This window comes from Nannobrachium achirus (genome assembly GCF_963921795.1).
Source record: "Nannobrachium achirus genome assembly, chromosome: 16".
NCBI classification, from domain to species: Eukaryota; Metazoa; Chordata; class Actinopteri; order Myctophiformes; family Myctophidae; genus Nannobrachium; species Nannobrachium achirus.
In genome coordinates this window covers 48,547,927-48,562,676 of record NC_137823.1, presented here as the reverse complement: position 1 = coordinate 48,562,676, position 14,750 = coordinate 48,547,927, and the positions used below count along the sequence as shown (strand labels likewise).

The 14,750-nt window shown below is 42.1% G+C and overlaps 1 protein-coding gene across 4 annotated transcripts in view; it reads right to left on the bottom strand.

The window, feature by feature from the left end:
• The window catches only part of ppp1r13bb (protein phosphatase 1, regulatory subunit 13Bb), a 45,524-nt gene extending 30,853 nt beyond the window's left edge, over positions 1–14,671 (bottom strand). For all 4 annotated transcript variants that reach the window (XM_080744532.1, XM_080744533.1, XM_080744534.1 and 1 more), the window contains exons 1-4: positions 14,320–14,671; positions 13,975–14,117; positions 2,348–2,495; positions 93–212 (exon numbers count right to left, since the gene is read on the bottom strand). In XM_080744532.1, coding sequence (XP_080600658.1) covers positions 93–212; positions 2,348–2,495; positions 13,975–13,983 — 277 coding nt within the window. In that variant the 5' untranslated portion in view covers positions 13,984–14,117; positions 14,320–14,671. The remainder of the gene's footprint in view (positions 1–92; positions 213–2,347; positions 2,496–13,974; positions 14,118–14,319) is intronic.
• Between the last annotated feature and the right edge of the window lie 79 nt (positions 14,672–14,750).

Sequence of the window (14,750 nt, the reverse complement as noted above, 5' to 3'; positions counted from 1 at the left end):
TGACAACTTGCCTTCCCACATCATTTAAATTACATCTTAGGCAAGATCTGACTATAATTACGAAGCACAGGGAATTGTGTGCTACTGCCCACCTTGATCACTGCTCTCGGTGGGCGAATCTTCATGCCGGAGGAAGAACTTCACCTCTTGTTTCCGAGGGCCCCATTTTTGCAGATGCTCATACATCATATGCTCAAAGGGGATAGCTCGCTCTGTGGGTATAGGAAAAATGCAAGGGAAATGTGGTTACAGCCATTTCCATTTTTGTGCGCCCCCCCCCCCCCCACACACACACACAAACACACACAAATAATGGACTTGTGCATTTTCAGCAATACTACAGTATGAGGTACATGATCAAAAAGTGGGGACCTTTCGCTAAACTGCTTCATCTTACAATAAATGCACAGAATCTCTGTACGTATGCATGTCTATAATCCACGTTTCTCGAGAACCGTTCAACCCATCAATTTTTTAACTCAAGTTAGTTTCTTTGCTCCATTCGCTGTGTCACACTGTCACATTATGCCAAACTCAAGGCCCCTGGTTTGAAAATGACCTCCTTCACCTTGTCAACAGTCAGCACTGATTTTAGTGATCAGGTGTTTTCAGACTGCTGGCTCTGCACGATTTAGAAGCACTTCTCTCTGTGCTCCAATGCCAACTCCATTTTCCTTTTCCCCCATGTTATGTTGTACCGGAATGTTACATGAACATTTAAAAATGAATTTAAAAAAATGCTTGCACAGGCCAATGATGGAGGAACTCTGACTTTTGTATTGATGAAACCAGAAAGGTGTGCTCCGTGAGTGCAAATCTTAACCAGCAGTTGATTGCACACAAACACTTTGCACACAATTCTAATAATGCCAATTTTGAATATCAATATTTGTGTGTCTACTAAATGATTCTCCCCCCATATTCTGCAGACTCTAGCGTTATATTATTTGTGCACTATGGGCACTTCATATCTAGGCCAATACAACCTCACTCCATACATAGTAAGATGGTGTCACATTCCAAAAATAACAGGTCTGCGAGCTATCATTGCGTCTCAATGCAACCTGTTGATAGTTTGTAGATATATCCATCCTTTTTGGCAAGGATTCAGTGTCTCCGGTATATTTAGTTACTAGCAGAAAATTTGATTTTATCAGCTTGCCTGGCATTTTTGCGCTGTCGATCATCGTGTTCAAGTTTTGGTGGCCAGCACTGTCTGGCGGGGTAATTGTGTGGGTGAAATAGGCTCTCTCCGTCCTGCTATGCCACTCCCTCCCTTTCTCTCATGGGAATATCTGCGCGCCCGCTACAGCTTGAATTTGATATAGTATCTTTTGTGTATTTATGTGTTAAACGGTTTAGAAAAGTACATGTAGTTAAGTCACTGCCAGAGTTGATGTTGAAGTCATACGCATACTCAAACAAAAGTGAACTCAAATCAATTGTATATCCATGTTCACTCAAGTTTTGTTTTCTGTAAAGTATGACTGTATCGCTAGTCGCTACTGAGGTTATAAATTATATCTGCCTTGAATACATGTCCTCAGAGAAGAAGATCATGGACAGCGTGGTTTGCGGCAAGCGAGCAGACTGTCGCTTTGTCATGCACCAGCCAAGCAAGATTGCATAACTGTGGCTAATAAAGCCTTTGGCTGCATTGTTGTTTCACACCAGGGGAGTGGCCCCCTGAGCAAAAACGCTGATGATAGGGGTGCGTTGGATGGGACACTGGTGATGGGCCTAGCTAGCCCTTTGGACAGTGTGGACTGTGTGGTGACATTTTAGCGTTTTCACACAGTGCTGTGGCTCACAAAGGCACTCTGGCCTTTTCCGACCTTCCGCAAACCTGGGCCGCAAGCGATTCCTATATGAACGTTATGAATATGAATGCATCTCAATATATTTATGGACATTAAATATGTTCCATTTATGTTTTGGCAAATAATGTATTAAGGGGTTTAAATTGAGCAATCTACAGGCTTTGTGGTGTAAACCTATGCTATTTTACACAGGGCCAGGGGTATGTGCCTTTAAGTATGCCTTTAAGTAGTTGGCGGGCTGCAGAGGTGTTTTATGGGATGCGCTTGGTGCTGTGTTTACTTCTTGTTCAGGTAGAGACCACGCTTAACACAGTGAAGTGATATTTTTTGTTGTTACGGATCATACTGAAGATCCTGGCTGTTCACGTGATTTTTGTGGAACATATTTTTGTTTATTAAAATCACCAGTTCTCCAGCACAGCCACAGACTCCTACTTCTTTTAGTATAGAAAGTTAAGGATTACTAAGAAACAAAGAGGACGGTGGTTATAGTGTTGAAAAACATCAAACTTTAACCTGCGACTTACCATTGCCCCGCCATACTTCAGCCAGGTGGCAACCGCTCTCCCCAGGCTCTTTGCAAAACTCCACTACGTCACGGCATGTCGTCTCTGGGGTGATGGGCACCTCAGTCACAGCTTGCTCCCCGTCGCTGAGGTACACCGTCAATATCATCTGAAACAGAGGTTCAGGCAATGAGATTGGAGATTGAGAAGGATGTTGCCTTCCTTCCTTTGGGGGTTGACATTTTATCCATTCTGCTACATTATAGGTAATAATCCTTCTCTCCTGAGTTAGTTCAATGAGCTGATAACTTAGTTTGGATGGTACCTCGCTCAATCTGACACGAGGTTAAACCTAACACAAGGTTATATACTCTTCATGAACGGTTTTTAATGTTTGACTTTAGCTGCATACTTTGTGTACACATGCATTCCAGTTGTTGTTTACTATGATTAGGACCTTCTATGGCGGAAAAGAGAGCTTAGAGCTCTTTTGAGGTAAAGCTTGCCTGTACAAGTCTCTCTCTGTTATGTACATATTCAAGGCAAGCTGCTGTACAGTACATGTAATGCAGAGATGGTACCTTTGAGTGAAAATACAGTCAAACAATGTCATCGTCCCACATTCATTTTACACTATACTTTACACAGTTTACAGACGGTACAGATTCCACTGCTCACATCCAACTCTAGAGATTAAATGAGGTAGAGGACAAATTGTATGGATTCATCTTTTGTAGACTCCCATCAAAGGAACAGCAGGGGATTAAGGAAGAAATCATTATAGCTGGTTTTCCACAGCAGTAATGTTTTACGTGTACCAAATCTGAAGTAGTTATCCCATTGCTGTTTTTAAGTTTGTACCTAAATGAGTATGTGGACCCCACTTTCTGATGTGAATGTAACAGGATTGTGATGGAATGCCAGTGTCATAAGGTCACTCATCTGTCTCGTATCACCTATGTAGCCTCTTTAAGAAAAAGTTACGAACTGATGCAATTGGCATGATTGCGCTTGCTCAGCAACACGCCAACTCACAGGTCTTTTGAAGTGGGGGTGGGGCTGTCAGGGGGCACCAGGGGGCAAATTGAAAGAGAGCGGGAAGTGCAAAGGCATTTTCATGTCAAGGTCCTCCTTGACATGAAAATGTTTGGGAACCTCAGCTCTTAACTCAATCAGTGACAAGCCCACTGCCTGGATTCATCATGAAAACAGAGTGATCCCAGTTTAATGTGATCTCAACTGGGATCATTGAAAACTGAACACAGAAGGCATCTGTAGCCTATGCACATCACTCTATCCACAAATCAAATAGAAATCTCTATAGCCAACATAAGTGTTTTACAGCTTATTACAGCACATTTCTAACCCCATGCATCACTTAGATAAGCTATAATTTGATGTCAACATTTTCCATAGCACCGGTATATTTTATAAGTGATCCACTGCAAACTTAACTCAATGTAGCACATAACTAAAGGCAGAGACAACTCCCTGCTCTTAACTAAAAAAAGAAGTTGATGGATGACAGGTACTGTATGCTGGGGGCTGTTATGCAGAATTGTATGCAGAATATTCTATTAATCTCTGGGGGAGATTGAAATGAAGTGTCACAAGCATTGTGTGATAAGATACAGCCTAGTATAGAACATCCAGTATCATGCAAAAATGATTGACTGGCACATTTATTTATGGGAACAAGTTGTATGTTCCCATAGCCAAACTTACACTCATGCATGACAGTACATGTTGATGATATGATAAGTATTTGCTCTAGGTCAGCATTCAATTTGATAAAGTTGAGGAAAATGAAATGAAAAAAGGGAGGGAGGGGGAACACACTAAAGTAGTTCATCATAAGCTGTTCTCCTGCAATGAAGTCTCTTTCTTTCATTCTTTCTTTCATTCTAAAGCTGCCAAAATGACTGTCTACAGTACACTCCAGATACATCTGATCAATCAGGGCACAGTCATTTCTGACAGCCTTACTCAGAGCTGAGCTCAGCTCACAGTCACACATGAGCAGAGCCTAATATGCACAGAACACAATCTGACAAATGAAACAATCATAGCCCATATGTTGTAGCATTACAACAAGAAAAGTCATCACACTGACACTACACAGACTTGCAGAGAATGCCAACCTATAAGACGGAAACGCCAGAAAGCCAGCAACCTAGACAGCGACCTAGACTTGTGAAGAATACTAACCGCCCTGACAAAGTTGCGATTGCGTGTGTTCTTAGCTCCTTTCACAGCCATCCGTTTCTTTCTGTGCTCCTTCTTCGGTAGCCGGTGATGCTCCTTTGCCCAGATGGGGTGCTCCTTGGACAGGCTAACCAGGCCACGCAAAACTATAGCCACAAACCTCTTCATCATTGCACCCCTGCTTTAACAGACGCAAGACTTGTTAAATACGCCATCCCCAGCGGAGGTAAACACCAACAGCGGTGCGCGCATCAGAGCGCTGCAGAGGAATCTTTAGAGGAAAAACGGTCGCTGCTGTGTGTATCCAGGGAGGGAGGGAAGACAGAGAGAGGGAGACAAGTGAGCGAGGCAGAGAGGAGATTGGGAGAGGGAGAAAGTGCAAGAGAGAGAGAGAGATGTATGTAGAAAGGGAGGGCTGTGCCACAGTCACCAAGCCCCTCCATTGGACAAGGCTTCCTGAAGTGTGCTGATGATGGCAGTAATAATGATGGATCGCTGCTAATAACCCTTGATGGACAACAACAGCTGTGATTGCCAATGAGTTGTTGTGATCGGCTGTGTACACCAGTCCAGCCAGCGGTTCTCAAACTATGGTTCGTGACACAAAGTGGGGTCACAAGAAGGTGCCGTTGGGGTCGCACATTGGCAACTGAATTGTATATACATTATTTCTTTTATATAAGAAACAGAGATGGCATGTGGGGTTGCAACTGACACGAAGAGGACGTTGAAGACGGCGACTTGACTCCTTGATACCATAGACATAGAATGGTAGACGCCTCCTTCGGCTCTGGTGCATATGCACCAAGGGACCACCAAGGGAATCCGTGTGAATCGCTTCCACGTGCGTCACACATACGGACGTTGGTAGGCCAATCAGAGGCAGGTGGAGGCGGGTCTTTTTGTACGCAGCCTGTAAGAACAGCTGAGCAGCGCAGCCGCGCAATATCAGGAAATGGATGGATTAATAAGTCACGGAAAAGACGCGTTGTGATTGGCCAGTAGTCACTTTGACTGGCAGCTATCCCTTGTTTTTTCCAGGAAGTCTGGACTATACTTTTTGTACGTTTATCCAATGAACTGCAGAGGCGAATGAGGCATCTAGCTTTTTATATCTGTGCTTGATACACCTAATACCAACCGACACAGGGAACCAGCAACACAGGAATGACAGCACACACACAACACAAGTCTTGGGATTTTGCTGCTAATAACCAATATATTTAGCAGTAATTATGTTCGGTGACTCTTGTGAGAGCTGTGTTGGGTCACTACTTCAAGAGGGTAAAATATTGGTGTAGACTAACGCCTGAAACATACTATGCCTGGCTCAGGCAGCACAAACACGCATCCCCAGTGAACATACCCAATCGTGTGCTCTAAACTACAGCTTGCTATTATTATGAAAGCCAGATTCAGATTATGTCTACTAAAGCTCTCGCTGCGTTACGATTTTCAGGTGACACATTCCAGACACAGACTTGCATATACAGCAGATTTGGAAAACATAGGAAGACAATCAACGCTCCATTACCATTCTAAACTAGGGCCAGTCAAACATGTATCTGACAACAATGTTGGAGGCTCCAGTTATTAGGGATGTTTGGTTTGTTTACTTCCTAGCAATGACTGCAGAGTCACACATCACTTCTCACCATGCCGTCACATTGAACACCAGGCCACTCGCCCCCAAAACACAGTCGCCTCGGGGTATCTTTCTGGCGGAACGGTAGAACGGTCTCTGCCTGGTATTCCTACCCAATAATAACCTAGGTAAACTATGCCTAAATGGTTAAATCTGACCTTATTCCTAACCTAATTCCTAATCTTATCCTCAGTAAAACTATGTCTAACCCTAAAGTTATTTCTAACCTTATCCTCAGTAAAACAAAATACAAAATACGCCCCACCGAGCGGTCTGGTTGGTGGGGATAAAAAAGGGGGTGAGAGTACAGATTTGTATGTCCTGATGTGAGGCTTACTCTTACGTTCACAATGAGCAATGCATTATGCCACACAATGTAATCATCATTAGTACAATCTGAGACTAAATTCAATCTCCAGGCGTATACTCAAATCATGGTTAGTGTTGGACACGGTATAAAGGCAAGGCATACCTTTTATTGGCTGTAAATGTTGTAGGGCCCCTATGAATTAAATTTTTACAAATTCACAGAAGATTTGTTCACACAACAATGTATGCTGTGCTCACTTCACATGGTATCAAACACGACATAAGTGCATATCTCCTTGTATGGGCCGTTCTGTCCGTGACGTTAGTTATCTCCATATATGGAGTTCCGTGCTCATATACGGACACTCATACGGGCACTCAGCCAGACATAGGAGCGGTTAGCACCGCTCAAAAATGAATTTCTCCAGAAGCCCTAAAGTACATCAAGTCTAACTCCAGACAATGATGTGCATAATATAGGGCTGAATGAGACCAAAATAAGAATGCTGAAAACAAATCATATAGTTAACCTAAAATATTGTCTAAACTAGTTGTTTAGCCAGTGAATTGTATGACTATTGTAATCAATGTTAGATTAGACATTTACATTTATTTTCCATTATCTGAAGTTAAAACAGATCAAGTTAAAACAGCTGAAATAGGTCAAAGAAATCGCACCAGTGTTACCAACGCCTGCCATAGCCTGTCGGTTTATTTTGAAGAGCCCCGGAAGCCGCGTGCGTGTGTGCATGTGTGTGTAATCTGACGAATACAGGAAGGAGATAATTTTGTTTACAAAAGGTCGCGAAACTAAAATCCTAACCGGGACCATCACGATTAAGTAATAAGTGTAGCCATGAAAAAGAGCGGCTCTCTGCCTTTTCAACGTTATTTGCACCTTATTCAGAGATGGAGCCTAAACGCTCCGTTTTGCTTCTGGGGCGCATTGCGTCATGACGTATGCACCAGCGTCTTTCACAAGCACCCGCAGCAAGCGTCTGTTTACCTTGTTACCATGGCAACGCTAACATGACTCCAGCCGGGTTAAGAAGTGTTAAATGAGGGTATCAAACACGAAACACGTGCATATCACTTTGTATGGGCCGTTCTGTCTGTGACGACAATTATCTTCATATACATGATAGTTCCGTGCTCATACGGACACACAAAGCCAGACGTAGGAGCGGTTAGCACCGCTCAAAAGTGTCTGTCATGACAGGCGGTATTCCTGAAGAGGTCCAAGGTCTGTGTCCTAGATCTCAAGTTCAGGAAGCAAATTATTACAGGGCAAATTAATAAATACGCTAGAGTTTTTAGGGTCATAGTGACCTACTTCAGATAGATGACATGGGCTTTGTAAGAGCTAGTTGTCTCCGCCAGGCTGAAGGCATGGGGAGATTATGTTTTGACCCCTGTCCGTCCGTCCGATCGTCGTCCTACAGATTTTGCCCAAAAATCATCTGTAGTCATGTGATCAAAATGAAATCTGTCCGATTTACCATTATTCCATCCTGATTGGCTAAGATTGGCTTCCAAAGTTTTGAACAAAATGCATCAAATCAATTGTTATGAAATTATGCACAGTCCCACTAAGCAGAAATGTCACTATGTCAATTTTCAAATCAGCCTCGTGGTGGCGTTATAAGTTATAACAGGCCAATTTGTGTTTGCCAGACCCATGAAATGTGTAGGCCTACATAAGCAAATGTCTGTCCGGGTTTTCTATATAAAGGGTATATATGATGATGACATGATGATGACATGCCTACAAAAGGCATGATGTCATAAATGATGATGACAGACAGGGGGTCTGGCACAACCAGGTTGACCTGGTCTAGTTTTACCTATAACTCCACCTTTCAGTGCATTTTTCACATCTTCCTTTTATAGCGCCACCAGGAGGCCGACTTATGTAAAACACATTCTTTGATATTACTCAAATCATTACACAGTATCTCTATAGTGGTGTAATCAAGACGGATTTGTCTGATATTTCCTATTCTATCCTGATTCCTGATTGGCTAACATTGTCTTCCAAAGTTTGCAGGATTGGTCCGTTTTGAACAAAATGCCTCAAATCAAGAACGCAGCCTGCGATTTGCGTGACATTTTGCACACACATTCTCACTAGGTCAAGGAACAAATGCCTCCCTTTTCACATTGGCCTGTTCTAGCGCCACCAGCAGGTCAACTTTTGCAAACACATTTTATTAACAAAATGCCTCAAAATCATGCATGCAGCGTCCGATTGAGGTGAAAGGCTCAAGAACACAGTGCACCCTTTTCACATTGGCCTATTATAGCGCCACCAGGAGGCCACAATAACCCTCCTGACCTGGTGGAAACCTGTGCTCGGAAGAGTACTGCTTCTAGTTGTCTCTGTGTGTGTGTGTGTGTGTGTGTGTGTGTGTGTGTGCGTGTGCGTGTGCGTGTGTGTGTGTGTGTGCGTGTGCGTGTGCGCGTGTGCGTGCGTGTGTGTTGGGAGCTAACCTCTAAAACTGCAGGATCAATAAGTGTAAAAGAAATTGTTCACACTGCCAGTATAGTTTTATTCAGAGGCGTCACACCAAATTCTGGGCCCTGGGTACAAGGATTCACTGCGGGCCCCCCATGAATGTTAACTATTGAAAAATAGCAGATCTACAAGCTCACAGCGCGCTGCGAGCTTGCAGATCTGCTATTTTTGAAAAATCATGAAAATGTGTGCCAAGAAACCTATGTTTCCATGTCAGTGATGCTCAAACTTTTTCATGTGAAGGACCCCCCCCCCCATCTCAAAATATTTAGTTCCAGGGACCCCCCAGAAGCCAAATTTGAGTTACAAATGTTCACTTAACTCATTGAGTGCCTATCCCGAATTAGTTCGGGATATATGATCGTATCACAGGGTGCCTATCCCGAACAAGTTCGGGATATAAAAAAAAAAAAAAAAAAAAAAAATTTTTTTTTTTGAAAAAATTTTTTTTGAATTTTTTTTTTTTTTTTTTGGACCCCATCAAATCTGGTGAACATGATTTCAATCGCGATTTTGCATGTTCCACCCCCATACAACCCCATCTAACATACAGGGCAGCCATTTTTGTTTACATTACATGTAAAACATAAGGGCGATTATCTCAAGAATGCCTGAACGGATTTCCAATCGGATTTTTTTGTTTGAAAGCTGTGAACAAACTGCACAAATCCACTCTGGATTGCATTGGATTTTTCAGAGCTCATTCTTCTCTGTTTTTTTCCCATGCATGAGGTGTGCAAGGTTTAATCATGGCTAAGTTGACGAAAATAAGGCTTCTAAAATGCTTGGTAGCCAATAGCTAACTTCAAGCTAACTTCATCCTCTTCCTGTACATGCAGTCATGCACAAAGGAAAGTGTTCAGGCAAGTCATGGCTGCAGGGCTTCTGCATATACCAGCATATCTCTATGGGATTTTCTCTGGCCACTGGGCGCCCTCTAGTGGTGAAAGGGGTGGCACTAAATGAGTTAAAAAATACATATATTCAAAGATTTGCGCACATTTTCACGACTTTTCAAAAATAGCAGATCTACAAGCTTGCAGCGCGGCACTCGGTGCCGCGATGTGAGCTTGTATATCTGCTATTTTTCAATAGCTAAAGTTACTAGGGCCCCTCCACCTTGGGCCCTGGTAACTCAGTCCCACTTTCCTACCCCTTGTGACGCCCCTGGTTTTATTCTCAGATCCATCATCCCACCATATCTCCATATTGACGTTGACGTCATCAATATGAACTTCAGAGATCCACATGGGGGCCACGCCATAGACCCATCTTGTTTTACACTACCTTTGCTAAATCCTATGTGAGCGCACACTTAAATTTAATTAAACATTTTTATTTAATCTCTTTTTATCAGGCCGCCAGACCTATAAATCGTCCGGGGCCTAGTCACCTAGTCATCATTTCAATGGCATGTGCCATGGCCTTATAGTTTTTTTGGACAAATATGGGCTATGGGTCATCATAGTCATCGCCTGTCATTTCGCGTTACTTTCCCCTCATTGGCTGGCCCCATAGCCAAGTTTGGTAATTCACGTCACTTTCTCCTGTGGTAATATATGGTAAATCGCATCACATTCCGAAGAAAATTACAAGTGCGACCTGATATACAACAAACCTATTAAATTAAAAACTTGAAAAAATGATAAAATACCAAGAAGCCAATGGCTCGTTTCCATTGTGGTCCATTTGACTTTTAATACTCAAAGAACTGGACAAAAAGGTGTTTGTCTGGATTTTAACTGCCAGCTTAATGGATAACTGCCAGAATAATGTCAAAAAAATAAAAAGGAGGGCTGTCCTGTTTGATTTGGAAGTGATGTAAATAAATGGTGAACTCCCTTTATTCTTTAACAATAAGTTAAATCCTGTCCCAGTGATTGAAAACTGACTAATGTGCATTACATAAAAGCAAAAAGGAAAGTCAAATAAATAATGTATGATTACCAAACCAAAACAACAACCAAACGTTTGTTTGAAAAGAAAAAGAAGGGGGAAAAAAGGCGGGAGAGCATCCTTATCGTGTGCGGAGATTTCCTTTTTTTATTCACAAAACTGTCATGTATTCAGGATGAGTTTTGAGGGAAACTCTAAAAGTAGAACTTGTTTCTGTTCAAAGTTGAGACTTATTACTTTGTAGCGTTTTCCTAACAATGGCTCCTGTTGGCATCTTACACTTGCAGTTCTCCAAAGCGGGAGAGCCAAAATACAACACAACGTTGACTTTTGCAGTGCACATCATGTGCTGCCCTGCTCCACTGGGTGACATTGATGCCACCTGACAATCTAGTCAGCTCTAAAGTTCCCCTTAACAACAGAGTATTAGCCAGCACAGTCATACAGACCTCGATCTGCCAGTCTCATTGGCTACAGCAATCACGCGAGAACAAAAAGAACAGGGAGGCTCTCTGCTCGACCAGCTTTCTGACTCTGAGAGCATGGCTGCTGGTGCCACAGGGTACAAATGTTCACAAGACTACCACCGAAATCAAGCCTGCAACTCAACCCTTACCAAAAACCTGCCGTCAATCAATAGACCAGTGGCTATTTGTGTTTCTTAAACTATTATGGCATCAGTCAGGTATTGAAGATATAAAGGTGTTTAGATAACTGGTAGAATGGAAATAGGCCTCTATGTTAAGAATGTAAAGACTGGTGTATTGTTTTAACTGATAAATAGGCATCAATTAAAAAAAGAAATCAGTGTGAATTTGACTCAAAAGATGTCAAACCTTTCAACCCAACTGATCTTCATTCAGTGGGTTGGCTCTTTAAGTTCATGTTCCTTTTCCTGTCATTTGCCAACGGGTTATGAACCCCATTTTTCTCCCAGAACCCACTACTGGATTCTTACCACAAGACCAAACAATATAATATTGTAGGTCACACCCAAACAACACCAATAGGCCTGCCATGCTTGCATTCATTCAAACAAAGAGCATTCACTGATGAAAATGCAAGAAATGTTGGAAAAAAGAACAGAGCGAGACCATCACCACAGTACAGAATTACCTACAGTAAAATATATTATGTTTTATCACTTGTTGAAATATTAGCCTGCTCATTATAGATTATGTTGCATAGCTAAATCCTGAACATTAGACTTACAGTTGAGGCCTCTATTTTGAAGTCAGCAACATTAAAATGTGTGTCAGCAGTTAGCACACCTGACTTTACCAATGCAGTTGCACTGGTAAAGCTGGCGCTAATTAGTATAGATGTGTTTTTTTCCAAATAAGAGGACATGTTTATAAACTTTATATTGCCGGTTAGATATGGCTGTGATCAAACCTCTTGCCAGCCCACTGTCAGGGGGAAATTGATGACACACCCACATCAGAAAGGCCACACCCACGGCAACGGTTTTGGCTGACAATACCCAGGAATCTCAATGCTGACCAGATATTTCGTTTAGCATCTGCATGTGTCTCAGTGAAAACACTGCGCCGCTGCTGATTACGGGTCGGCTCAGTGCACCAAAGAATATAAAAACAGACACTTAAAGAATACATTTTAACACTGACTGAGATTTAAACCAACACCAAGGATTTTACTGTTTAGATATGAAGTTAACTGGATATACCGGTATATCAAATGACTTACGGTAACTTTAAGATTACTGTAGCGATTAAATGAAAAGCACATGGAACCAGTCTCCACTGGGTTATAAATCCCACTTGGACAGGGATTCATATGTTAATGATCTAAAGGCCAATGAGAGCAGTAGGAATCAGTAGGGTTGAAGAGTTCATCCGTGCACACCCACCCATTGGGCATCCACAAAGTGCAGAGGGATCAAAGGTTCAGACAATGAAACATCTAATTATCTAATCCTCATCACAGGATGATTTTCTTCATGTTTTCCTTCAGATATTGGAGGGTTGTGCCACACCCTGGGTATTGATGTTACCACATAAGACGTCTAGGCCTTAACAGAGCAAAAGATTGTTTCAAGCCCGGATTGATCCATCTGGACTGTTCAGTCAAGTTTATAGATTTGTGAATGTGGACCACCTTCCAGGCTAAGAATGATGCCGTCTGTGATTCATGTGAAGTATATTAGAACATAATTTACACTGAGATAAGCCCATCTCTTTATCCTCTTATGACTACATTTCTCTTTGCCAGTTGTTTGAATAATATGACTATGATGTATATACTAATTAAAGTCATGTGGTCATGGGCTTGTCAAAGAGATGCAATTTGGAGATACGAGTTTTAAATTGTAGAGCAAGATCCAATTAATCATACCAATGTCTGCGCAAGTTAATAACAAGTTAATGTTAATGACGAGCACACAATGATTAATAACAGGCATTGAAAATGTCGAAAACAGCCCTAAATCTAATCTTGATCTAAATCAAATTAGCATTATTGATGGCTGGATTTTGCAGACATCTATTACCAAAGATCCAAACCATATATTGATTGTAGTTTTATTTGATTACTCTGAGACCAAGGAAACATTACTATCAGGTGCCAAATGCATAACCCAATAGTTACGGTACATGTAAACAGTAAAGGCTTGTTGTGCCAATTGTAACCATAGAAAAATATGCGTATTGAAAACTACATTGCAAAGATAATGTTGTACCACACAATACTTTCAGGTTTGACACTCCTCCCCTACAACAGCTGACCGTATTTTATCAGGTTAAGAAGTTCAATCTGTAAAAAGGTGCCCCTAGTAAATGTTCAGAAACACTTATGGTCATAGCCCAGGACAGTTCGATTCAGTGTTCATCATATTCCCATATTGATGTACAATCTGGAGGCCTTAAGGCAAGAAATTATAAATGTATAAACTTGTTTATGTTTACATTCAGATAACATCTGGGATCCTGGGCAAGGTTTGGTACATAATCAGAAAACAGGGTAAATGCCTCAGAGCTAGGCCTATGTAGATACATAAATAAATACAAGGTTTACATACATGCAAGTAAGTCACATTATTAAGGGATTGCGAGCACTTACCGGCATCATATTCACTCTGGCTCTGGAGGGTCAAAACATCGGCAAATGAAAGTCGAGGCTTCGCCCACTAATCGAGTAGGACCCACCTAAAGTCAGTGGCTGTGGTTTTTGCCAAAATCAACCAAATCGGGCCTAGGTCCAATCTGTAAAGAAAAGCAGAAAGAATCCGTTCGACCAGCGTCTTTCTTGATGTTGTTTATGTTAGTTTGTTCTGGCCTGCTCTTCTAAAAGAATGCTCCAGCTATAAACAAGCACTAGCCAGCATTTAGCTCCGAATCCCTTTAAACCTGTGGTGGTAGTGGGTGATCAAATAAATAATAATAATCGTACGCTGACTGTACTCACCGACGTCAAAGGCAATGCATCGTGTTAGCGGGGTACTTATTGGTTAATATAATGTAATAACACTAGGATCAGAAGTAGCTGCTATCCTGGCCAGCTGTCACTCAGCTAAATAACTCTCCACCTATACGACGTTAGCTCATAAAGCTAATGCTAGCAGCACCAATCCACAGGCAAAGTGAAGGCGTTCTCTCGCTCTCGGCGGCTGTTTGGGCGAACATCGACCAGCACAAAGTTGAGTAATTGTAGTATAATTCACGCTAAACAAGATGGAAACGTTTCCTTCCCGGCGCGATGGCTCGCATAATAATATGTACGGTAAATCCTCGTTAGCTCGCTAGCCCAGGCTAGCCGAACGAAAATAGCCCTGGAAACCCAGTTGTTGACGGCGAAAGGGGCGGCGCTAGATTACAAGCAACGAAAGTGTCACGTCG